The following is a 23,949-nucleotide window of genomic DNA, read 5'->3' as shown; positions in this document are numbered from 1 at the left end:
CGGGATGAGACCATTCAGCAGGATAGTTTCCTATGGGCTTAACGTAGAGAAAACAGTATACAATTAGGTTTTTTATTAATACTATAATTAAAATGAATAACATTTGGGAGATACAATAAGCAGGAGGGAAAATAAGCTGAGTGAAATCTAAAATGGAGTGTGATTCTTTATTTTGCTTGAATGTTTATTTGCCAAACATGCAAAACACAGTCCAAAGGGATTGATTTACTGAGACAGGGTTGTTCACATTTTGAATTTCAAATATTTACTTGTTACGAACCCAGTAACAGGGTGTCTTACCAGCAAAGATAGGAGTATCTGTTGGAGTCTGCTGATACTATTTTTAACAGTATTTATTAGTAAAAATACACAAAAATAATATCAATGCAAATATACAGATAATATACGACATCAATACTAAACCTAAAAGTGCGGGTATAATAATAATCAATAAGAAATAAGCTCTATCGTTGTCTAGGGGATAATGAATTGTCCGATGGAAATATAAAATTCAGTTCCGTTCATACAGGCTGCAGTAGTTGTTGTTTGCAGTGTTGCAATTGTTGGAGAGAGAGAAAGAGAGAGAGAATAACAGCTATTAACTTGCCGACTTTCCTTTTACAATCTTGATCCATCTCCGTCCTTTAGCTAGACTGTTCCGTGGAGGACTCATCACCCAGGCAAGGGTGGAGACACACACAAGCCCCACTGGTCTCGTAGCATCGCTCCTGGTGCGTCTGAGGGGTTGTTCCCCAGACCCCTCTTTTATCCCCACTCATGGGGTCTCAGATGTCAGTCAGGTTGGGATGATGCAATCCCTCAACCAGACCACTCTGGTTGCCCCCTGAGGGGTTTCAATGAATAGTACAGTACTCAATACACAATTCCTTCTCCAAGAGACAATAGCAGTAATCAGTGGTTCCGTTCCACTTTTGTTAGAAGGAGACATTCCACTTCTGTGTATCCCTGTGTTGTCAATAACAACTGCCTTTTCTGTTATCCTGCATCTCTCTCATCTCCCTTGATAACAGCATCGGAATAGTAGCGATTTGCGATTCTCCAAAAGGGGGGGGCGGACATTGGCGATTCTGTACCCTTCTGCCCATCGGAGTTGCTCCTCATTCGTAACATACTAATGTCTGACTAACATTTATCACAGTCTGTGAAGTAACAGAGATAAAATAGTGGCTATCTAAATAATGTTCAAAGTTGCTGCAGAGGTCATGTTTTTCAAAATCAGGGCGCTCACAATTTAGACCCCTAAGGTACATTACAGTGATTGGCATCATTGACTTGTATATAAGATCTTGACAAGTTAAATATTTTATTAATAAAACAAATGTGATAGGGTTTCAAAGCTTGTAAGCAAGAACCACATCTGTTATTGTTGAGTTACCTGCGGTCAGTAAAGATTTTAAAGTGTAGTGTTTAAAGTGGGTGGTGGGGTGGAGATGTCTCTGCCAAAGCAGGTGTAAGCTAAGTGCTGGAAATGGGATTAGTATAGATGAGAACTTCAAAGATTCAAAAATTCAAAGTCTTTCATAATAAAAGTATACAACCCTGAGATTCGTCTTCCCCACAGACAACCACGAAACAAAGAAAATCCTGGAACCCATTCAGGAAAAAAAATCATCAACCACCTACCCTCTCCCCCAGGCAAAAAAAAAATCATGCAAATGGCAACATTAAAAAAAAACGAGCGATAAACACAAAATTTTAAATGCAATATCAGAGAAAGAGTCCAGGCATGTTCAGTTCAGCTCAGTGTTCAATATCTGCAGGCCGCACCAATTCAAAGTCACCCAAAATAGCAACTAAAAGGGGAACAAGCAGGAACTAGGAACCTTGATGGTTGACTTGGAAAAAATGGAGCAAAAGGTCTGTTTCTGTGCTATATGGCTCAATGACGTCTGAGTTTGACAAATCAGTGAAAATTGAATCTCTGACTCTGACATTTCCTTACTTGGTGCTTTCAGCTGCGTTCATTCTGTAAACCAGAAAGCTGGTGTGAACGCCCCAGAGGTTGGGTATTCCTAATGTGGCTGACTGAAACTTGGGGAGATACATGCAATTTGCGCATGTCTGAATTGAAATGACAAATCCTAGCTGGCACATTAATTAATTAGTGACTTTCGTATACACGCAGCATGCTGCGCACGTGGTGGGCAACAGATTTTGAAAACTCAGTACAAAATCCCAAAACTCTGATAAAGCAACAAACAAATATAACAGTTAAGGGCAGAAGTTCCTCATTTTCACCATATTTAGTTATTCTAAAATCTCAATCAGCAGATAAAGGCTTAAGTATTTAGTCATGCCTGAATAGGAGGAGCTCACATAACTTACGCCCATTCATAGAAAACTAATAAAACTGTCTGAAATAGGCATGCAGCATCTGTGGAAAGAGAAATCAGTTAACATTTCTAGTCAATAAACCCTCTTCAGAACTGGGGAAAAATGAAGGGTTTACAATTATACGCCCTGTGATTATGCAGGTGTCCCTTTCCCAGCACCTTTGTTTCTTATTCCTCACTGAAGATCAATATTCATGCTCCTCATCACCCAATCTCTATATAGTCTTCTGCCTTAAACTTCACTCCCCCACCCGGCTCTGCTTTGAAAATTTTAAACCCTCCACTGTTCTCCCATTTCTCGGCAAGGAACGTTGTTCGTATAGGGCACAAGTTCGAAGTTCAACGTACGTTTATTATCGAAGTATGCAACTTGAGATTTCTCTTCTTACTGGCAGCCACAAAACACGGAGACCCAAAGGAACCCATTTTAAAAAATGAAAATCGTCAAACACCCAACGTGTAGCCAGAAAAGAAACGGTAAAAAAAATCAAGTGAATAGTGTTCAGCGCTGAAGTTCACGGAAGAGTTCTTTCACAGCCACAGCCTCAGTCCAGCGCAGAGCCGAGTAAAGGTCGTGGAGCAGCGAGCTGAAAGGACCCATTCCCTCGCCTCAGGCCCCGGCACACTCATCTTTTCAGTCTGGCCTGCCGCATAAACCGTCGTCCACACATCGGGTTCTCTCGCTTCGTTAAGCTCTGCGGCCTGGACCCCGCTGCCTCCGGTCAACCTGTACCTGACCTTCCCAACTGAGTGGGCAACAGGTCACCTGATCGGTCTTTCCACAGATGCTACTGGACTGACTGAGCTCTTCCAGTATTCCTCTTCGTGTTTTCTGTTTACTCACGGAGGGCATTGGTTGCAGTCTCAACGAGAAGGAACCTGCGTGTTCTTTTAATGCATGATCCGTTTCCCTGTTCATGCACTCTCTACGGGTTGATGACGGGCTCCAGCACGTGCGCCAGAGGAAGAGGACAAGTTGTCCTTAGCTGAATTAGCTAGAAGAGAGGCAAGGTCAGTCTGTGCCTCACCATAGAGAGGGTGCAGAGGAGGTTCAACAGGACACTGCCTGGGTCAGTCAGCATGTCTTACAAGGGCAGGTTGAGCAAGCTGGGGCATCTTTCTTTAGAGAGAATGATGACGAAAGACTTGATCTGACAGGGCATAGTTTTAAAGTGATTGGAGGACAGTATAGGGGGATGTCAGAAGTTCTTACACAGAGAGAGGTGAACTCATGAAGCACTCCAGGAGCGGTGGTAGAAACAGATACATTCGGGACATTTTAGAAACTCTTATATAGGCACACTGTTGATAGGAAAATGGAGGGGCTACGTAAGGGGAAAGGGTTAGATTGAGCTTATAAGGCCAGCACAAGTTCCATATTCTATATTCTGTGTTCTAATGCAGCTAAAAAGCCGCTGCCTCTCCTCCTTCCTCCTTACAAGTGCCGGTTGACTAAAACCTCCATATCGTTGTTGATAAAGTGAAGAGCAGACTCCATGCCTCCTGTGTCGGGGTTGTCAGGTCTTTCATACCAGGCGGGAAAAGGACAGGCAGCAGGATAACAGCCGGTCAGGACTTCTTCCAGCAACCTGCCACGTTGCCCCTGCCTGGAAACAGCACGTGCCAGGAAGGATCCCATGGCCTAATTTTGATGTAGAGTCATCGACCTAAAAGATTAAAGATTGGTTCTCCTTCCACCGGATCTGTTGAATATTTCTAGTAAATAATGCTGATTCTTTTACTTCTCTTGATTTGTCAAGTTTAATGTTCCAATCCATAATTCTCTAGATCGCAAATGCTGCTTGCACTGGACGTAGCTGAAGGATTCAGGCTCACGCGCGCACAAATATAGACAGACCCCTATCCCACCCTTCCAGCTGTGACTCATTGTCACCAGTTGCTCTCTCACACTCTACATCAGCACATCCTCCCAGCTCATACAGGTTTTTGCTCTCTCTCTCTCTCTCTCTCTCTCTTCTCCCCCCACCACAAAGCCACCAGCAGACATTTATCCATTAGGCCAACGTCCTTTCCATCTGCCCCCATACCCGCCTCACTGCTTCAGTCCCTTCTTCCCAAGTTAATGCAACTTGTATGAAGGCAAATTTAACAGGAGCATGGGCAACTGTGTCCTAGTGTGTGCATGCAGAGCAAGAAACAGAGACCGAGTGAATTCAGAATGCATACACCAAACAGAGGATTATATCAGGACTCTGGTTGATGCATAAGCAGTGATCAGAGGGGGAGTTTCAAAACTCCCAGTGACACAGATTGTGTCAGTGTCGGAGTGTGAGGAGTTTGTACGATCTCCCTATACCAGCCTGGGCTTTCCCAGGGTGCTCTAGTTTTCCCGCACGTTTCAATGACATACGGTGAGGGCTCGTGAGTTGTGGGAAAGCTCTGCTGGCGCCGGAAGCACTTACGGGCTGCTCCCAACACAAACATAGCTGGTTTGATTTGACAGAAGTGACACATTTCACTGCACATTTACATGCATAATTAACAAATAACGTTAATCTATTTTCCTTCATCTTTTTTTTAAGATATTCAGCTATAAATGCTCATGAGTCAAACTATTTAATAAGACAGAGGGGCCTGTCACAAAGAGCAGAGCATTCATTTTCATATTGTCCGAAATAAAATCAGAGTGTGCCTAGGAATTCTCCATCAGTCAGGTGCATCGGTGAAGGGGAAGCACAGTTACTCTCTCAGATCAATGACAGACTGAAAAAAAATCAGATTTTGCAAGCTGCCCCACTTGTGCTTTGCATATAAACGTATTGAAAATCTGTGTTAAACTGAAAGACGCAGGGCTACGTGATTTTTAGGGCAGGATCGATCCATGACAAAATGGAGTTTCGATCAACCATTTGTGCTGATCGTTCGACGCAAACAGGCAGAATTTGAAATCCTTTTTTCCTTCAAAGAAACAATAATGACAATGTCCAGCCTTCCGTTGTCTTGGTCTGTCACTGCAGAATCCAGAAATAAAGCAATAGTCTATTCCAACAGTCATTTACAGTAATTCTATCAAACCTGCACGGTAGGCACAAGAATTCTCACCCCTAATACTTTCTTATATACTGCCTCTTATGCCACTGGCGTTTAGGGCAACAATGAAGACTCTCCATCTCTGGCAGTGTTCAGGGCTTCCTTCATCATGTCAGTAACTTCCTCTCGGTTTTCACCTCTGTCAGTCATGCAAGTCCCGGGTGGAGACTCAGGAATACCGTCGCACTCCGATGTAGAAGGATTCCTCGTTGCTGTTTCCCTAACAGTTTTGTTCAACCAGTCAGGGTTGCTGGCCCTGAGCTGAACCCCCGAACCTTGAGGACCGGTGGGCCACTCCTAGTCTGGCCTCTACCCTTTGACCTGTTTGGCATGGGTGACCCTACCGAGAGCCAAAGCACAAGGCCCTGACTCCAGCCAACAGAGCTCTCCAGGTCATTGAGGACCGCAGGCCTCCAAACCCTACAACCAAGTAGTGGTCCTCCTGGAGGTGCTTCACCCTCCAAGAGAAGTAATACCTTGTACCAAATACACTTATTCCATCATTTTTATCAATAGTTTGTTTTAAGTAGATATTATTTCAATTTGAGTTACTAGTTTTTCAGGAACTGAGTCAACTTTTTTGAAATAATGTGTTTGGTTCCGAGAAGGCGGGTGTCACAGGCATTCCTGCTCCTCGTTCAACAAAACAATGAGTCTGCTGTTTTTGATTATGTTTATCCAGTTGAACTCTAGATTATTTATGGATGTCATGGTTGTAAACTGGATTGCCTCCAGCAAGCTTAAAATGGTGATTGGAGCTGACACACCAGTAGCTGATTAAAGTGAAGTGGTGAGACAACTAAATAAGCTGAATATCTTTCACCAGACCATACTGTGGGTAAGCTGCCTCCTGCACTCATTTTTGAGAAGTTAAGAAGCAGGGGTAGGTTATATAACTGCACACAGCTATCCTGCCGTTTATCAAGACTGTGTTACTTTCTCACTCAATCTCACATTCCAGGATTATTCCCATGTTCCTCAATTGCCTCAGTGTCTGGATATCTGATGACCTGTTTTGGATGCAGTTAGTGGCTGAGCCTCTACAGCTCTCCAGGTTAGAAAATTCCTAATTTCTCTCCTAAATGTTATTCTGAAACCGCGTCCACTGGACTCCTCAGCTAAGGGACATGTCTGCCCTGCATCCACCCTTTCAGGTTCTGTGAGAATTTTCTAGCCTCGGTGAAATTGCTTCTCCTCCAGTGTTCGATCGGTGGAATGGACTTGCCGAGAACGGAATCATTCTGGGATAACACTTGTCCCGAGATCATCCAGGAGTCTGGATTTTGCAGGCAGCAGAGAGCACTATCAGTTTTCCAGGGACTTCCAAATTAACTTAAATTCCAGCAGCAGTCAATATCTCGTTTACCACTACACGGATTACCCATGACAAATCCCAGTCATGATAACAATCACTGTTCACCAATGAGTACTTACGTCACCTTCACTTCGCCAGGTCAGCAGAAAAGGCCGTTGGCTGCAGTTTACCATCACCGCAGGACGGTAGACTTTGCCCGAGACAAAGAAGCAGGCAGGATGATAGAAATCATTGCAGACGTCTCCCACCCTGCAAATGGCTTTTCCTCAAAGCTCCCTTTTTAAAAAGTGCTACAGGTCGACTGAAACAAAATCTTCACGTCACCTTCCCCAAGGCAGTTAATCTGATCAACCACTCGTTTATGTCCTCACTCTTCTCCGTCTAATAACCCTGACTCTGCACTGTACTGCAAACCTTTTTATAATGCTGTTTACATTGTAAACACATATTGGTATTTATGCATACATAATAATGTATTTATGTCTTTTATTCCATATCTATATTTTAACCTCCAACTTTATTTTTTGTATAATCCTCTGATCTTTATAATTGTTGAGTATTTGTTTTATTGCATGTCATACCTTGACCAACTCACCACAGCAAATACCTAATTCATTTAAATAAAGGTATGGTAAATAAAGTTCAGCCTTGATCCTTGACTTATGTTTGAACTTGGCTTATGTCCAATTCCCCAACATTCTACAAAACCTATCTTGGTCTCTCAGTTACTGCAGGCCGGACCCCAGAAATCCCTTTATAAGGCTCCTCGCCACTGGTTTCCCCACCAGACAGCTGACCGGACTACCAAATGTACAGTCTACTCAATGGGAAACGAGAAGAATAATGAGGTCCACATGTTAAATTTGGCAAGACCTCCAGGCCAGGTTCTTTACCCGTTTTCTACCCTTCAGGTGATCATATATTTTACAAGCTTTGTTTCCCACTTATTGCAAAAGCTATAATTGAGAAACTTGCCCCATCACAGAAATGTCCCTGCAACTAATGGTCTCACTTTAAGGACTCTTTATCTCATTATCTCATGTTCTTGTTATTTATTTATATTTGCATTTGCACTGATTGTTTTCTTCTGCACTCTGGTTGATCTTTCATTGATCCTGTTACAGTTACTGTTCTATAGATTTGCTGAGTATGCCCCCAGGAAAATGAATCTCAGGATTGTAGATGGTGATATCTATGTACTTTGATAATAAAATTTACTTTGAATTTTTTGAACTTTGAAAGAGAATAATTCTGATTGGTAAGATGGTTAGAACTGAGCATTTATAATTAATTGTTTTATGGGGAAAATGCTTTGAGTTTCAAACTGTATCAAATTACAACATTCTACACGCACCCTGACTCGCTAACTTCACTATTTTGTGCACATGACCAGACAGAATATCTGTCTTCAATAATAGAATGTAACAAGTACACATCTGATTATTATTTCATTACTGAAATGCAAAAAAAAGCAGATGTTGGAAATCTGAAAATACAGAAAACGCTGGAGGTGCACAAAGTTAATATTTGTGTGAATGAACTTTTGTGAATGTTAGGGCATATTCTGGACTTAGGTGTATAGCAAAATATTAACTTCAGCAACCAATCTTTAGACCTGAACATGGACTGCAGATAACACTGAAAAAGCAGCCCTGGACAATAGGTTCCTAGAGCAGTGAACAGCAGTTAATTGAAAAACCAGTCAATGCTGATTAACAGTCATTTTGGGTGTCTGGAATGTGGGTGCCAAGAAGGGGGTGCGAAGGTTATATGTGATGCAAAGGAAGCATTGTAGATACATTGTAAATACAGAATTGTCCTTTGATCTTTAGCATATATAATGTCATGTCATATCGGGTCGAACAGGCCTCTTCCTTCAGAGGGAGTCTCATTTTGTTGAATAAAAGTCTGCTTTATCAGCTGCATCTCTCCAGTGACTTCGTTCATGTTACAACAGTGAGAACATTCGAAAGAAAGGTCACCACCATCAACTGTTTCTGTCTCCGCAGATGCAGCCTGACCAACTCACTATTTGTTTTTTTATTACATCTTCATACTTGAACGACAGACTTGTCTGGAAAACCAACACCAAGGCTGTTAACAAGAAGGGGACGAGCAGACTCTATTTTCTAAGGAAGCTGAGATCCTTCAGTGTGTGTGGCAGGATGCTGGAGATCTTTTACCAGTCTGTTGTAGTGAGTCCAGTCTTCCTGGTGACCTTATGTTGGGGGAGCAGCGTCAGTGCTGGTGACGTAAAAAAAAATAAATAAACTCATCGAACAGGCTCAACCCAGACTCCTTTGAGTTAGCGCTGGAGAGGGGGTCACTGTTATCCACTAAGGACAATCAGGCACATCCTCTCCATGACCTACCCAATAAGCAGCAGCACACCTTTTTGAACGGACTTATTCAGCTCTGCAGTCACAAGGATCGTTACAGAAAATCCTTCCTATCAAGTGCAATAAGCACATGCACCAATTCATCTCTGCACAACAGGACTTCTCTAACTTCCATTAATGCCCCTCCTCCCCTTCTCACCCCATCCCTGACATATTTAGTTGTTTGCCTGTTCTCCATCTCCCTCTGGTGCTCCCCCCACCTTTCTTTCTCCCGAGGCCTCCCGTCCCATGATCCTTTCCCTTCTCCAGCTCTGTATCACTTTCGCCAATCACCTTTCCAGCTCTTAGCTTCATCCCAGCCCCTCCGGTCTTCTTCTATCATTTCGCATTTCCCCCTCCCCCCACTACTTTCAAATCTCTTACTATCTTTCCTTTCGGTTAGTCCTGACGAAGGGTCTCGGAGCGAAACGTTGACAGCGCTTCTCCCTGTAGATGCTGCCAGGCCTGCTGTGTTCCACCAGCATTTTGTGTGTGTTGTTGATAGTACAATAGTCTCTGCTTTCTTATTTCGTACATTATTATTGCACATTATTGAACATTGGCACATTATTATTCTGTATTTTATTATTAATTAAGTCTGCACACTGCTAAGTGTGTTTTTAAATGTTGTTGCTGTAACAAAAGAATTTCCCACTTGGGATTGAGAAAGTACTTATTATTATTAAAAAAGCATATCTATAGCTGGATTAATAAAATCTTTGATAAGATGTCATCAGTACAACTCAGGGAACATTCCCGAGCACGCTTTCCATCCATGCTGGGTTGAGAGTTGAACTCGCAACTCGACCTCGTAAAATAAAGAAAAATACTGCGAAATGTCTGTGTGAGGAGGGGCACGCCACACAGTCTTTCGTTCCACACCTTGTAAGGCACGAAAATGCCCGACAGTGGCCTCTCAGCCCGAGGTGACATCCTCATCATCATCAGTACAAACATGTGTTGGTTCCTTGCTTTTCTCCTCGCACCTCAAAACTATTCAGCTCCAATAACTGCCCCCCTTTCTCTCCCAAGTCACCACCGCAGTGCAGTGGTTGGTCTATACTAGAGTCCAAGTGGAAAGAGATTTGCCTCCTCTGTAGTTCTAGGGGCTCTGAGGTGTCTGAGGGGGGCAAAGTGGCTGTTAATGCACCATGCCACAGGTGGGGCAAGAGGAGCCCGATGGTGGGGGGAATGGGAAATGGGGTGCTGCTCGTGCCATCTTGGTAAGGCTTTTGGTGTTATCCCAGGACTCGGGGTTTGTACTGCCATCCCAGAAACTCCTCCACCACTTTGTATGGCTGTTGCTGGGAATTGCCATGATTCAGTGACAATGTTACATGTCTTCAAATAAGTTCTGTGAACATCTTGGTTTTCTTACACCATGATGGATCTGGTAGCAGAATGTGAGAATTCCTACTTACTCTGCTTCTATCAATTCATCTCTCTCTCTCTCTCTCTCTCACACACACACACACTCTTCCCCCACCTTTCTCTCTCTGCTCTCTCCACTCTCTCTCCTCTCTCTTTCCTCTCTCTCACACACACTCTCTCTGTTCTCCCACCTCTCTCTCTGCTCTCTCTCCCTCTCCTCTCTACTGTCCCTCCTCTCCCCCCCCACCTCTCTCTCTCTCTCTCTCATACTTTGTTACATTCAAATTATTTTCAATTTTGAACCCAAGTTTAGTTAACTACGGCACAACCTTGTCTTTTTTGTTTCAGGGTTTAAAAGGTTCAAGGCCCATTCCATAATTTAAGTTGGAACAAATAATTATTTGCATGCCAGTGGGATCCTAAGGGAGACATTCGTTGCTGGAACTGTTATCTTTAGCATGAAATATTAAACTAAATCTTCCTGTTATGACCAGCCATGCAACTCAAAGAACAGTACAGCAATCTGACAATGTTTCTCCCTAAAGCAATTCCACCAAAGCTTCCTTGAAAAGCATACATTTATTGGTGAAGTTCTCTTGCTAAACAGTGGAATATGTTTGTGAGCTCAATAGATATTTAACCATTTTGTGCAGTGTAAGATTCATCCCTGGCAGCAACTTCCACATAACCACCAGCATTCGTCTGAAAAACTTGCCCCTCAGTTCTCCTTTATATCTTTCCTCTTTCCTCAAACCTGTTCCTTCCAGTTCTAAACTCCCCTGCCCTGAGAAAAGACTCTTCCCAGTCATAATTTTATAAACTTCTTAAAGGTTACCCAGAGCCGATTGCGTTGCAGTGAGAATCAGACCAGCCTGTTCCATTTCCGAGTAACTACAGCCTTCCATTCCAGTCAACAGCCTGGGGAGTCCCGTCCACTCTCTTTCTGGAGCTGCCGCACCCTCGCCCCAGTATGGCGCCAGAACCGCAGCCAACACGCTCCACTATCTAACCAATTATCTAACTATCTAACGCCGGTCTAACCAATTCGTCTTATGCGCGCCTACAGAGCAATTTATCCACGTCCATCGCGGGAAAAAAATAAAGGAAAGCGAGAAACAAACATCTTCTTATTCCGGCCCTTTTGTTTCAAAGTAGGCCTTTACAACACCACCAAGCGATAACTGACCAAACCACAGAGTGCTGGGGTTCATTCGAAACAGGGGCTCCCAAACTTTTTTGCGCCATGGACCGAGGGGTCCAGACCCCAGGTTGGGAACTCCTGATTAGAAAGATGATTTTAAATTGACGCCTTTCTACTGACTTCGTGTAAGGGAACTCGAGGACAAGATGCAAAACCAGGTGTATCATCTCTGTTCTGTGTGACGTGCTTTACGGCAAAGACACAAACATACTATAAATTGCAAAATAAAAACCGCAAAGATGTGGGAATAATAAGGTAGTGTTTATAGGCCGTTCGACGTCTGTTACAGGGTGGGTAAAAAGCTTTTTTCCTTCCGTAAGAAAGGAAGGGAAATTTTCGGTTTGGGGCAAGGAGGAGGTGGGCAGATCTGGCCCTGGGGCGGGAGGCTGTGATTAGGTGGCGATAGGTTATCAATTTACCTTTGTTTTAAAACTGAGCATCCTGCATTGCTTTTTGGAAACATGGGTCAGCCGGAGCTTCTCCGAAAGTCACCGGCTCCACTCCGAAAGGAGACCGGACACTGTTAGGCACCTCTTTACTCGCGCACACATTTCCCCAGGGGCGGCTCCGGCTTTCTGACCGACCGATACCGCTCCGGGCTGTTCCGTGCATCTCGCCCGCGGTGCAGTCGGCGCTTTGGAGCTCGGTTCCGTCCGCAGAATTGTTGTGCGGGAAAACAGCGTTTCCCCGATGGCTACCCAACAGACACTCGTCCTTCACCCTCAGTCCTGGACATCTTTCAGTGCTGCATCACACCTAGTATCCCTGGCTTTACCCTCCTTGCTGACTTGATATAAGCCTATGATCAGAGTTTTCCGGAGCTTGCTCGGATGTAACAACATTGTCTTGATTTAGGCGCTCACTGCACAAAACTTGAAAGAAGGGTTGCAATGGGCTATGGGGTTGTTTACGGGGCAACTACGGGGCATTTGGGGCCGCAGGGAACCTCTCCTTCCATACAATAGCAACACTAAGTTATGAGATGGTTAACCTTTTGCTTAGTTCTTGTGTGTTTTATTTCCCAGTTAGGCTCCGTGCCAACTTCTGGTGACGCGACGTTTGGAAGTTCATCCGATCGCAATGCTCCCCGAACTTTTCCGGTCTCCTGCACCGAGGAGCGATGCAGATCGGAGACCGCGCTGAACCAAGTAACTGATTGAAACGCGCTCGACTACCCGGCCACATTTCCAGCGGGAATAATATGAGAAGGGAGACTGCAAAGTGCACGGAGATTCGGGAGTCGCGGCCGCCATGCGCGTATTCAAAGCCGTGAGTGTGCAGTCCCTCCTGTCAGTGTTTTGGATCTTCCAGACCAGGGCCCTGAGCGCAGGTGAGCCAGGTTGGGGGCGGGGGGTGGTCAGGGAAATGGGATTAATTGCCCTTTATATTTCAGACACTGAAGATAAACATCAGAAGTGGGAAGGATACCGAATTAGCCGAAGTTCCGGATCGCAAACGTGTAGACAAGGAAAGAGTGTTCATTTATTTAAATGAAAAGTTAGATACATTGAGCAGATTTTAAAAAAATAATACACGGGCAGGTGCAGACTTTCCGAGTAGAGACTGTCTTGAGTTTATAATAAGATGGGTATTAATGCGGGTGTCAGGTCCCTGTAGAGACGCAGTGTTAAATCACCACCTCATGCTGAAATCTGAGAATTTTACCTCCACCCAGAAACAGAAGCCTCCTCCACCCTGGAGCGGCAGCCTGTGGAATCTCGTTTAATATTTTTAATTATGGCGGTGGAAATTTTAGGATTTCTTTAGGGATGAGATCGCACTGATGCCAACTATTCGGGTTAACGTTGAGCTCCCTGTACTGCTGAACCGTTCTATTGGGGTGTTCGGATTATAACCGTCCAGCCTGAAGCAGGAAAATTGAAATCGAAGATTGAGGACGCGGAGTTTTAAATCTGAGTCAAACTCCCCACTCTCAGGCTCACTCTACAAATGTGATTGACGAACTGCCACACAAGTAATTCTGAACACGATTAGAAAATATTGTTAACACATAGGAATGGAAAACTAATTTACAGTCCGTTACGCGCTGGCGTTTAGGGCGGCAATGAAGGTCCCCATCTCTGTTCATACGGTTGCACACAGATACAGAAGGACTCCCGTAACTAGTTTGTTTTGCTAGTTATGGTTGTTAGCTCTGCGCTGAACCCCCGAACCTTGAGGACCAGTGGACCACTCTAAGTCTGGCCTCTACCCTTCAACCTGCTTGGCATGGGTGACCCTTCCAAGAGGCAAAGCGTAAAACCCTGACTCCAGCCGACATTGCTCTCCGGGTCATTGAGGCACGCGAGTCTCCAAACCCTAAGACCAGGTTGTAGTCCCCGTGGAGCGTAGGCATGGAATGGGGATTAGTTAAAGATTAGAAACTTTAGAATAAATAGGTCACCTTTTGGGAATCGGGAGCCTGTAATTGGAGGGACGCCAGGAGTATCATCAGACATAAGATATGCGAGTTTAGTTGGGCCATTCAAGTCTGCTCCACATCTGGAGCGGTAGCTGTTCACAGGTTATTTCTGTAATCTGGATGAGTACTGACTATATTAAGTATAATATAATCAAATTTCTGCTGATATAAAGCTGGGTGGCAATGGGAATTGTGAGTAGGGTTTAGAAAGGCAGAGGAGATAGAATATATGAATCCATTTTGGCTGAGGAAATCGGAAGTTAGAGATGGAAAGACTTTGGTGTTCAGAGGCTCCTGACTGCGCGTTCAGCAGGCAATCATTATTATATTATTTATAGTTACTAAGAATCTGAGTCAAAGAGCTGCGACCACTTGCTCCAGTTACATAGAGTCCAGCTGGATATTACGCACAAGTATGATATTCCTACCTCAGTGGGGATATGCCTGTGATAAAGAGGGCGAAACAAAGGTTCACCAGACTGGAGTGGAAGCTTTGTTGTCTGAAAAGAGATTGAGCAAACAATGACTGCGCTCTTTGAAGTTTAGAAGCAGAAGTAGTGTTCTTCTATGTCATTCCTACCGGCTTTGAGTGCAATTGCATTGTTAATAATGCAGCAAAAACTATACACTTATCCAGCGGGCTCCTGAACCGGAGTGGATAACTTCACTCACCTTAACGCGGAACTAATCGCCGAACGCAGTCTGCACACTCTCCAACTCGTGTTCTGTGTTATTTATTTATTTATTGTTATTTTGTATCTGCACAGCTTGTCTTATCTCACACATTGGCTGCTCGTCAGCCTTCGTGGGTGGGTTTTCAATGATTCTACTGCACTTCTTAGTCCCGCTGCGAATGCCTGCAAGAAAGTTAATTTCAAGGTAGTATATGGTGACGTATCCGTACCTTCTAACCCATTTGCTTTGAACTTGGGCTTCCATCATTTCTCCGGCCGGGCATCACGCAGTATATTCACGTTGGAAATGAGAAGGAGTCGAGTCACGTGTGCAGGAAAATAATGGTGCTTTAAAAGATCTGCCGTGGTGTTACTGAATGGTGGAGCGGGTTGCGCTTCCTTTATGTTGTAAGGGAGAAGAGTGAAATCAGGAAGTTTTATTTTATATACAAAAGCCAGCATCCACCCCCCCCCCACCCCGCAATCTTATAAATTGCAGTGAGTTCGGATCCAAAGCTGCCAAGCACAGCCATGTTAACCCCTTAATTCCCGGCATCATCCTCGTGAACATCCTCTGGACTCTCTCCTTTTTGAGATATGGGACTTAAAACGTTCGACAATACTCCAAGTGCGTCCTAACTATAAAGCTTCAGCATTATCCGCTCCGTGCAGCCCGGAAGCGGTAAGAAAGACTGCTGCAGCCTCCCATTCTTTTCACCCCCCCCCCAACAGTTTTCCATCTCGGACCCTGTGCCCGCACTGTGGTCCCGAAGTGGGATAGACTCGCCTAATTCTTCTCCTATGGCTGACGGTCTTATGATCTTAGTTCTGGTAACATTCCCACCGCCCGTCCCACGTAACGCAGCGGAAGGTGCGCAGTTCCTAGTCGTTGCTGATTGACGAGATCACCGGCCTCACTCCGGCAAAATTCCAGCGCTGGTCCTAGACCAGGGGTCAGCAACCTTTACCACTGAAAGAGCCACTTGGACCCGTTTCCCACAGAAAAGAAAACACTGGGAGCCGCAAAACCCGTTTGACATTTAAAATGAAATAACACTGCATACAACGTTTTTTTTGCCTTTATGCTATGTATAAACAAACTATAATGTGTTGCATTTATGAAATTGATGAACTCCTGCAGAGAAAACGAAATTACATTTCTGCATGCAACAAAAACATTTTGAACTCCGAAAAAAAAGACGTTGGGTTGAAAGTTACTTTTAAGTAAAATACTCAATGTCTATTTGAGTCCTTCTTGTATTTATGAAAAACGCCGAACTTAAATTTTCCGCCAGCAGCAAACCAAAAATAACATCAGCCAGCTGTCAGCCTGAAAAATAAAAGGACTATTTCACTGAACAATAAAAAAATATGAATATACATAAAATAATAGGCAATTAAAATATTTATCATACTTGGTTAATGGGATTTCTGCTCCTGGACCTCAGCGCACAGCGTCTGCACATCAGGGCTGTATGACGTCACCTTCATCTTTACACAGGATCGCAAGCTGTCATCTGTGAGGCGTGCGCGATGTTTGTTTTTAATAAAGTTCATGTTGGAGAACACCTGCTCACATACATATGTGGATCCAAAGATCGACAGGACTCCAAGCGCATACTTTTTCATGTTTACATAAATGTCGGGCATAGCATTCCATGTTTCGAACACAAGTTTGTCCGGTTTTGGAAGGTTTTCAATATCACTCCATTTGTGATTCTGAGCAAGAACGGCCTTCTGACGGGCAACATCTTCAAGGTCTGCTGTCAAGCGTCTAAACTTGGACACGCATATGTCTTTGTCGGCTATGTCGGCCAGTTCCATCTCAAGATCAGGTTGACTCACACCTGCCAATGCAGTCGTATTCAGTAGGGAAGGATCGATGCTTAAGGGAGTGACCGGGAAGGATAATGTGTTTTTTTCCTCTCTGAACTCACAGAAGCGTTTCCCAAACGATGTTTGCATTGCGATGATTGCAGAATGTAAATACTCCGAAATTATCATGTCGTGACCTTATTTGAACTCTCTCAAATTGGGGAAGTGAGACAAAGTGCCTTTCTGTAAATCTCTGGCAAGCACTGTCAACTTGCGCTCGAATGCCAAAACATCCTCCAACATGTGCAGGGCTGTACGTCCTTTCCCCTGAAGAGCTGTGTTCAGCGTGTTCAGGTGCGCTGTCATGTCTACCATGAAGTGTAGCTTTTCCAGCCACTCTGGCTGTTCCAGCTCAGGAAAGGTGAGACCTTTGCTGCCCAGGAAAGTTTTCACTTCTTCCAGACACGCGACAAAGCGTTTCAGCACCTCCCCTCTGGACAGCCACCGGACTTTGTTGTGCAGCAGGAGATCAGAATATGCGCTTTCCAGCTCGTCCAGTAACAAACGGAATTGACGGTGATTTAAACTTTTTGCCATTATTTTATTGACAATCTGAATGACAACATCCATTACTTCTGTGCATTCCGGAGGAAATGTTTGAGCGCACAGTGCCTCTTGGTGCAAGATGCAGTGAAAAGTCAGCAGCTTTCTGTCCAGCGACTTCTGCAGTAAAGCCACAAATCCCTTGTGCGTTCCCGTCATATTCGGTGCCCCATCAGTAGCTACTGACACCAGATGGGTGGTCTTTATTCCTTTGGCTCTTAAACAATTCAAGACAGCCTCACAGATGTCCTCCCCCCGTGTTTGGTCTTTTAGAGGTGTCAACTCAATCAGTTCTTCCTGTGGCCCGGCAGAGTTTACATACCGGCAGAACAACGCTATTTGTTCAATATCACCTTTGTCTTTAGACTCGTCACAGGCAATCGAGTAGGCCACAGCTGAATTGATGTCTTTAATTTGCTGTCTTGTGATGTCTTCTGCCATTTTTATGGTTCTGTCTTTGACAGTCTTTGCAGAGAGGGGCATATCTCTGATTTTCTGCACAATTTCACTCTTGTTTTTAAAGTCCGTGAATAGATGTTCTGAAATCTTAATGAAAGATTCTTTTATATATTCACCATCTGTAAACTGCTTCCCGTGCCTGACTATTTCCTGAGCGGCAATATAACTGGCGTATGTCGTTGATTTTCCAGACTTCATCCATTTCTGGAAATGATTTTTGCTCAGATCAACCTTCCGCATCAGTTCCGAAACGGCTTTTTTTCTCTCATCTCCATCCGGATATTTTTGAGCAAAGGCTGCGTGTTTATTGTGGAAATGCCTTGCGACATTTGACTTTTTGTTGTTTGCTAGTTTCTCATTGCATATTAAGCATACCGGTAAACCAGTCTCGTCAACAGTGAAAGCAAATGAATCTGTCCACGTATCATTAAACGTTCTGTTTTCTTCAGTCACTTTTCTTTTTTTAGAATTCTCCATAGTTGGCTTACCTTGGATCGAAAAATTAAAGAAATCGCGCACTGGCGGGTGTCAGGTATTGGCAGTGGTGACGTATATTAATAGCGATAAAAACACGTTGTAGCAGTGTGCTCACGCAGTCAGTAAACTGCAGTCGAATAACTTTATTCGAACTAAACAGCCTTGCTTTAGCCTCCCTCAACCCAGCCCCCATGGACGCAGATGCTGCAAAAGACGCGTACTCACAAACCCCCGTAGGCTATCTCCCTTAGCCGGAATGCTGGCTAATTGTGAGCCGTTTCGGATGTGCCAGGAAATGTGTCGCCACACTTAGATTGTACAAGATCACCATAATCTTCAAATTTAGAATTACATTTCAAAAGCTAACAAACTAACATAAAATACATTTTAATTAAATACTGACCAATTATTTCCCAAAGCCACAGGGAGCCGCAGCACAGAGTTGAAAGAGCCACAAATGGCTCGGGAGCCGCAGGTTGCCGACCCCCGTCCTAGACCAAACCCCCATTAACTGGGGCTCCGGTTGGCTTGTCGTCCGATTATCATCGATCCTATTGCGATTTTTCTTTTGTTTCATCTTCATAGAGCTGACTCTTCACCGGGTTAGCTAGCTCCGCCTGGAGAAGAGGACCAGATGGAGCTGGAGGATAAACGTCTCGAAATCCTCAGAACGATTTAACGTGCGAACTCGGTCGCTGCATCTCACCCGGTGTCACTTTGAGAACCTGGTTGAAATGCTAAGCGGCCCTTAGTTGGCTTCAACGTAATTCAAACTATTTGAGCTCCGTGCCAGAAAGCTGGCAGCGAACTCTCGGCGACATTAATCCCCCAAGTTTAGGAATGTACTGGCTCCACACAAGTTATAAACTGTGTGGCTCATTGTCTAGGCGATCCTTCGCTGTGATATTGGAATGCAGAGAGACTATACCCAGACAGCGAGCGTACTCCAGTGAGCTGAATTAGAAAGGGTCATTAACTCAAGTGAAATTCCGTTTCTTCAGAAATCAAAATTCTGTCAGAGGCTGACAACTGATAAAACCCAGTGGCCCCCTTCCATTATATTACCACCAATTTCGAGTTTCTCACCAAGATACATTTTGGAATTCAAGATATCAATAATTTTCCATTTAATGAACAGCACTTGGACTTTACACCCACCTGGTGAGACCTCATTCCTAGTCATTAGCAAGGCAGGACATGTCTCAATGAGCAGAATATTTAAACATTAAACTCTAGTTGAGCCTCTCAATAAATGTGCACAAGGCTATTCGATAATGGAGTAGAATTGAGTCTGCTTCATTATCTGAGACTGCTCGGCCATTATATCATGGCTGATTTACTATCCCTCTCAACCCCATGCATGTTCCCTGCAACCTTTGATACCCTGACTAATCAAGAACCTGTCCAACCTCCTCTTTCAATATACCAGATGACTTGGACTGGGCAGATGCAACATGCTAGTGGCCTATGCCACAGAGGCAAATTGGTTGGTGGTGGAAAGCACTGGAATTGTTTTATTGTTGTCACATATACTGGAGAGGAGTGAAAAGCTTGCTTGCATACTGTTTTTACAGATCCATTCATTACACAAAGGCACATGGTAAAACCACAACAGAATGCAGAATGAGCTGCAACAGCAACAGATTGCATGCAGAGGACAAGGTCCAAGATCATAATGAGGTAGACTGCAAGGTCAAGAGTTCTCAAGAGTTTTTGAGAGTATTTTTAACTTGAACACTCAAACGTAAACTGAGAAAACCGTGATTTGGAATCAACATTTCAAATATGAGTTTTGACTGCTTCGTATCCCATTGTATTAAAGAAATGAAGAGCAGCAAGGTTAACCAACACCAGTCACTAGTTATAGAGTATAGTATGTGGGATAGTGATGTGGTGGTGCCTTTTCTGGAGAAACAAGTAATGAACGATGCATACAAAATTCTGGAGGAACTCGGCAAGTCAGGCAACATCGACTGTCGACGTTTCGGGCTGAGACTCTTCAGCAGTTCTATGTGAACTTGAAGCCAAATATACACTTAGTGGCTACTTTATCAGGTACACTGTACACTTGCTTGTCAGTGCAAATACCTAATTAGCCATTTATGCTGCAGCATAAAAGCATGCAGACATGGTGAAGAGGTTCAGTTACTGTTCAGACCAAACATCAGAAGAGGGCAGAACTGTGACCTGAGTGACTTTGACCGTGGAATGATCATTGGTATCAAATGATGTGGTTTGAGTATCTCAGAAACCGCTTATCTCCTGCAACTTACGCACACATGATCTCTGGGGTTTAGAGAGAATGGTGCAAAAACACCGAGAAACATCCAGTTCTGTTTTTAGAAAATGCCTTGTCAATGAGACAGGTCTGAGGAGAAGGGCCAGACTGGTTCAAGGTCACAGCGACTCTAATAACCACAGTGTCACAACAGTAGTGTGCGGAAGAGCGTCTCTGAAAGCACAACACGTCAAACCTTGAAGTGGATGGGCTACAGCACTAGGAAAGAATGAACATACACACTGGCCTAATAAAGTGGCTACTGAGTGTACATGGAACCAGAAGCTATGTACAACCTTGAAAGAACTCATTTTTAAATTTTAGAAAATCTGTCATTGAAAGCAATTCAGCAGATTGCTGAAAGAGATCCCTTAGTTGCAAAACAGTGTGCAACTCAGAGTTTCTGACTCACAACTCCGGTGATTTGGGTTTGTTCCTCACTTGTCATATTGCCGGGTGCTCCAGTTCCCTCTCACATCCCATAGGTTTGCTAATTAGTAGGCTAATTGCCCCTGTGAGTTGCCTTTAGTATCAGTAGTCCTGGGTCTATGCTGTGCCTCTCTGACTCAACCCACAGTTCAGAGAAAGACAAGTGGGATATCTTTGAAAGTGTAATGCTGAGCATAATGATTAAATGTATTACTAAATCCAAAAGATTAATCTCACCCAATATGATTTTAAAACACATTTAAAGAGAAGTTAACAAATAGATAATCTAAAGAAGTTTTTGCAAAATAATATCAAGTGAGCTTCAGTTGAATTATTATTTTAAAAATCATCACCAAATGTAAATTACTAAACTGGAAAATAAAAAAAACCATAACTGGCTGTTGGTGCATGAATGAAATCAGAGAGCGTTACCGGTAGATACAAAGCAGCTTCTTTATTATTCGACAAAACAAGATACAGCAGGCATCGTACAGAGACGCTTTCAGTGGAAAGGCCTGCTGACCCGACATCGGGCTCAGTATTTATTTGCTAAGCACGAAGAACAATCCATATTTACAAAGTACAGAGAATGCTTTCTTTTGAAGCTACATACAAACTTCACACCTTCTGACTCACATCCATCCCACAGGCGCCAGCAAGTCTGTGGACTGGGGTTCACAGCTTCTAGGAATACATTGTTCCGAGTTAAATCCACAAGACATTGTCAAGGAACAGAAGACTGGTAGCCAGAGCCATTTGCGAAATGTAAATAACCCAAACCCAAAAATCACTCTCACAGCTGCCTCAAAGGTGATGGTGCTCAAAAAGCTGAAACAAAAACAAACCTTGGTAGATTCAACATTCAATAAATTACTCTACCAACCCACATATTTAACCCCAGCCTGATCACAGGACAATTTACAACATCCAATTGATCTACTAACTGGTACATTTTTGCACCGTGGGAGGTAATCAGAGCACCCGGAGGAAACCGGTGTGCTCATGGAAAGGATATATGAACTTCTTTCAGACAGTATCAGATTTGAACTGTGAACTCTAACTCCCAAGCAGTAAAAGTGTCACGCTAAACACTTACACTGCCGCGACTCCATGATAGGCCACACTTAACTTACTGTCAGGACGGTGGAGCAGGGATCCAATCGCAGACCCAGTACTGTGCACACAGTGATATTGAGTAACAAATCCCGAGGTTCAAACAACAACAGTGTCAAAGTTCAGGCAGAGATGAAAATGTCCAGAGAAAAACAGACTCAGGAAAACTCACTGGCACAATCTGACCACAAGCAGGTGAAAACGCAGGCCTGAAATACACTGAGTAATAAACAGAAAAGCAGATGACAGGTGGAGCACAATGAGACACAGGTGGAAGCAATACAGGTAATAATGAGAAACAGATGAGAGATGGTGATACAGGGGCCAGAGTGGAGCAGGAGTGGGGACAGGAGCACATGGCAATACAAAACCACAGACTGACAGCTAGTGGGAAACACACAAAAATACAGAGTTCAGCGGGAGGTACAGACACTTTCTTACATTTATGTCAATGGATTGGAAAATAGGGAGTGTAGAGAAATTTAATAACATATTTTAGATAATTGCATAATGTTATAACTATTAGGAGAGATAAATACATGAGGACATGGCTTGAGGGTGAAAGGGGAAAGGGTTAGCGGGAACATTTTCACTCAGAGTGGTGGAAGTATGGAACGAGTTGCCATCTAACGTGGTAAGTGCAAGCTCACTCTTAAGTTTTAAGAATAAATTGGATAGATACATGGATGGGAGAGGTCTAGAGGGTTATGGTCTGGGTGCAGGTCAATGGGACTAGCGGAATAAGGTTTTGGTACAGACTAGAAGGGCCAAATGGCCTGTTTTCTGTGCTGTAGTGTTCTATGGTTCTATATTTATTCTCTGCTGAACATGGTAGGTTCCTATGAAGTCAAGTGAATGTTACACAACGTAGTAAAATCAATCAAGCCTAAGTCAATCAGACTGCAATTCCCTCTTGTCAGGTTGCCGCTGGAATACCACGTTATATCTGGGTCTGAGAAACAAGAAGTAACAGCAGTAAAAAGCCACAGAAGTATACTAAAGTATACTTAAAAAGGACGCGGTAGTGTAGTGGTTAGCACAACGCTTTACAGTACAGGCAACCCGGGTTCAATTCCTGCTGCTGCCTGTAAGGAGTTTGTACGTTCTCCCTGTGACCATGTGGGTTTCCTCTGGGTGCTCTTGTTTCCTCCCACAGTCCAAAGACAGACTAGTTGGTAGGTTTGTTGTTCATTGCAATTGTCCTGTGTTTAGGCCAGGGTTAAGTGGGGGGGGGGTTGCTGGGCAACACGGTTCAAAGGGCTGGAAGGGCCTATTCCTCACTGAGTCTCAGTAAGTAAATAAAAAAAGATTAATTTTAATAAATAATTAAAACCCATGATTGTGATTTCGAACGTTAATCATCTTACCGATTGTATGGGGCTTTGTTACATAGTAATGGGACCAATAGTCGCATCAGTAATTATTTTGTTTTCAAGCCCACTTCCTGAAAGTATCCCAGTGACCGCAAGGTAAAGAGGGATACATTATAAATTGCATGGTATTGAATGAATTGCTTGTACGGGTGCTCAGGGTGTGGGTCTCTGATCAGCTGTATACAGTCAGATAGCTCATGTTGAATGAATCATGGGTATTTGTTTATCATTTACAATGCAATCACTTACAGTCTCTTGAAACCAATTATCTATCCATAACATGGTGATGAGTAAGCCTCTGAACCAGCTATGGAACTCTCAGTCCTGGTCTTTGTCCTCGCTTCGATTGGCTGATCACAGTAATTATTTATTGTTAAATATTTCTTTGTTTCCTCAGCTGCAAGTCTGTATTTAGCTCCCATTTTACAAACAAAGCGCATACACGCATCAAACTCAAATAGCTGCTGCTTTTTGGTGTTAGCTTTGATTCTCAATGAGTCAGCAGGCTGTGGGTGCATTGGCTGAAATATACAAAAACGCTATTGTTTTAAAGCTGTACTTACGGACTACCCATTGTAGGAAGGGTGGTTCTGACAAGGGAGCAGGTGCAAGGTGCAGCACCAGTCCTCAGCCTAG

At 43.7% G+C, this 23,949-nt stretch overlaps 1 protein-coding gene and 2 long non-coding RNA genes across 3 annotated transcripts in view; 2 read left to right on the top strand and 1 right to left on the bottom strand.

Moving 5' to 3' along the window:
• LOC132382116 (uncharacterized) overlaps positions 1-6,424 on the top strand; it is a 41,739-nt gene extending 35,315 nt beyond the window's left edge. Inside the window, exon 3 of the long non-coding RNA XR_009508209.1 lies at positions 6,367-6,424. This is a non-coding gene — a long non-coding RNA (uncharacterized LOC132382116). The remainder of the gene's footprint in view (positions 1-6,366) is intronic.
• LOC132382115 (uncharacterized) lies at positions 336-12,550 on the bottom strand. The gene is made up of 2 exons (XR_009508208.1): positions 12,090-12,550; positions 336-8,964 (listed from the first exon to the last, which is right to left on the bottom strand). It is a non-coding gene; the product is annotated as an uncharacterized LOC132382115 (long non-coding RNA).
• A 215-nt stretch (positions 12,551-12,765) lies between these two features.
• vwa1 (von Willebrand factor A domain containing 1) overlaps positions 12,766-23,949 on the top strand; it is a 52,038-nt gene continuing 40,854 nt past the window's right edge. Inside the window, exon 1 of the mRNA XM_059952000.1 lies at positions 12,766-13,000. Coding sequence (XP_059807983.1) covers positions 12,922-13,000 — 79 coding nt within the window. The 5' untranslated portion in view covers positions 12,766-12,921. The remainder of the gene's footprint in view (positions 13,001-23,949) is intronic.

This window comes from Hypanus sabinus, chromosome 27 (assembly GCF_030144855.1).
Source record: "Hypanus sabinus isolate sHypSab1 chromosome 27, sHypSab1.hap1, whole genome shotgun sequence".
NCBI classification, from domain to species: Eukaryota; Metazoa; Chordata; class Chondrichthyes; order Myliobatiformes; family Dasyatidae; genus Hypanus; species Hypanus sabinus.
The sequence above is the reverse complement of the archived record's forward strand: the minus strand, read 5'-3'. Positions and strand labels throughout refer to the sequence as shown.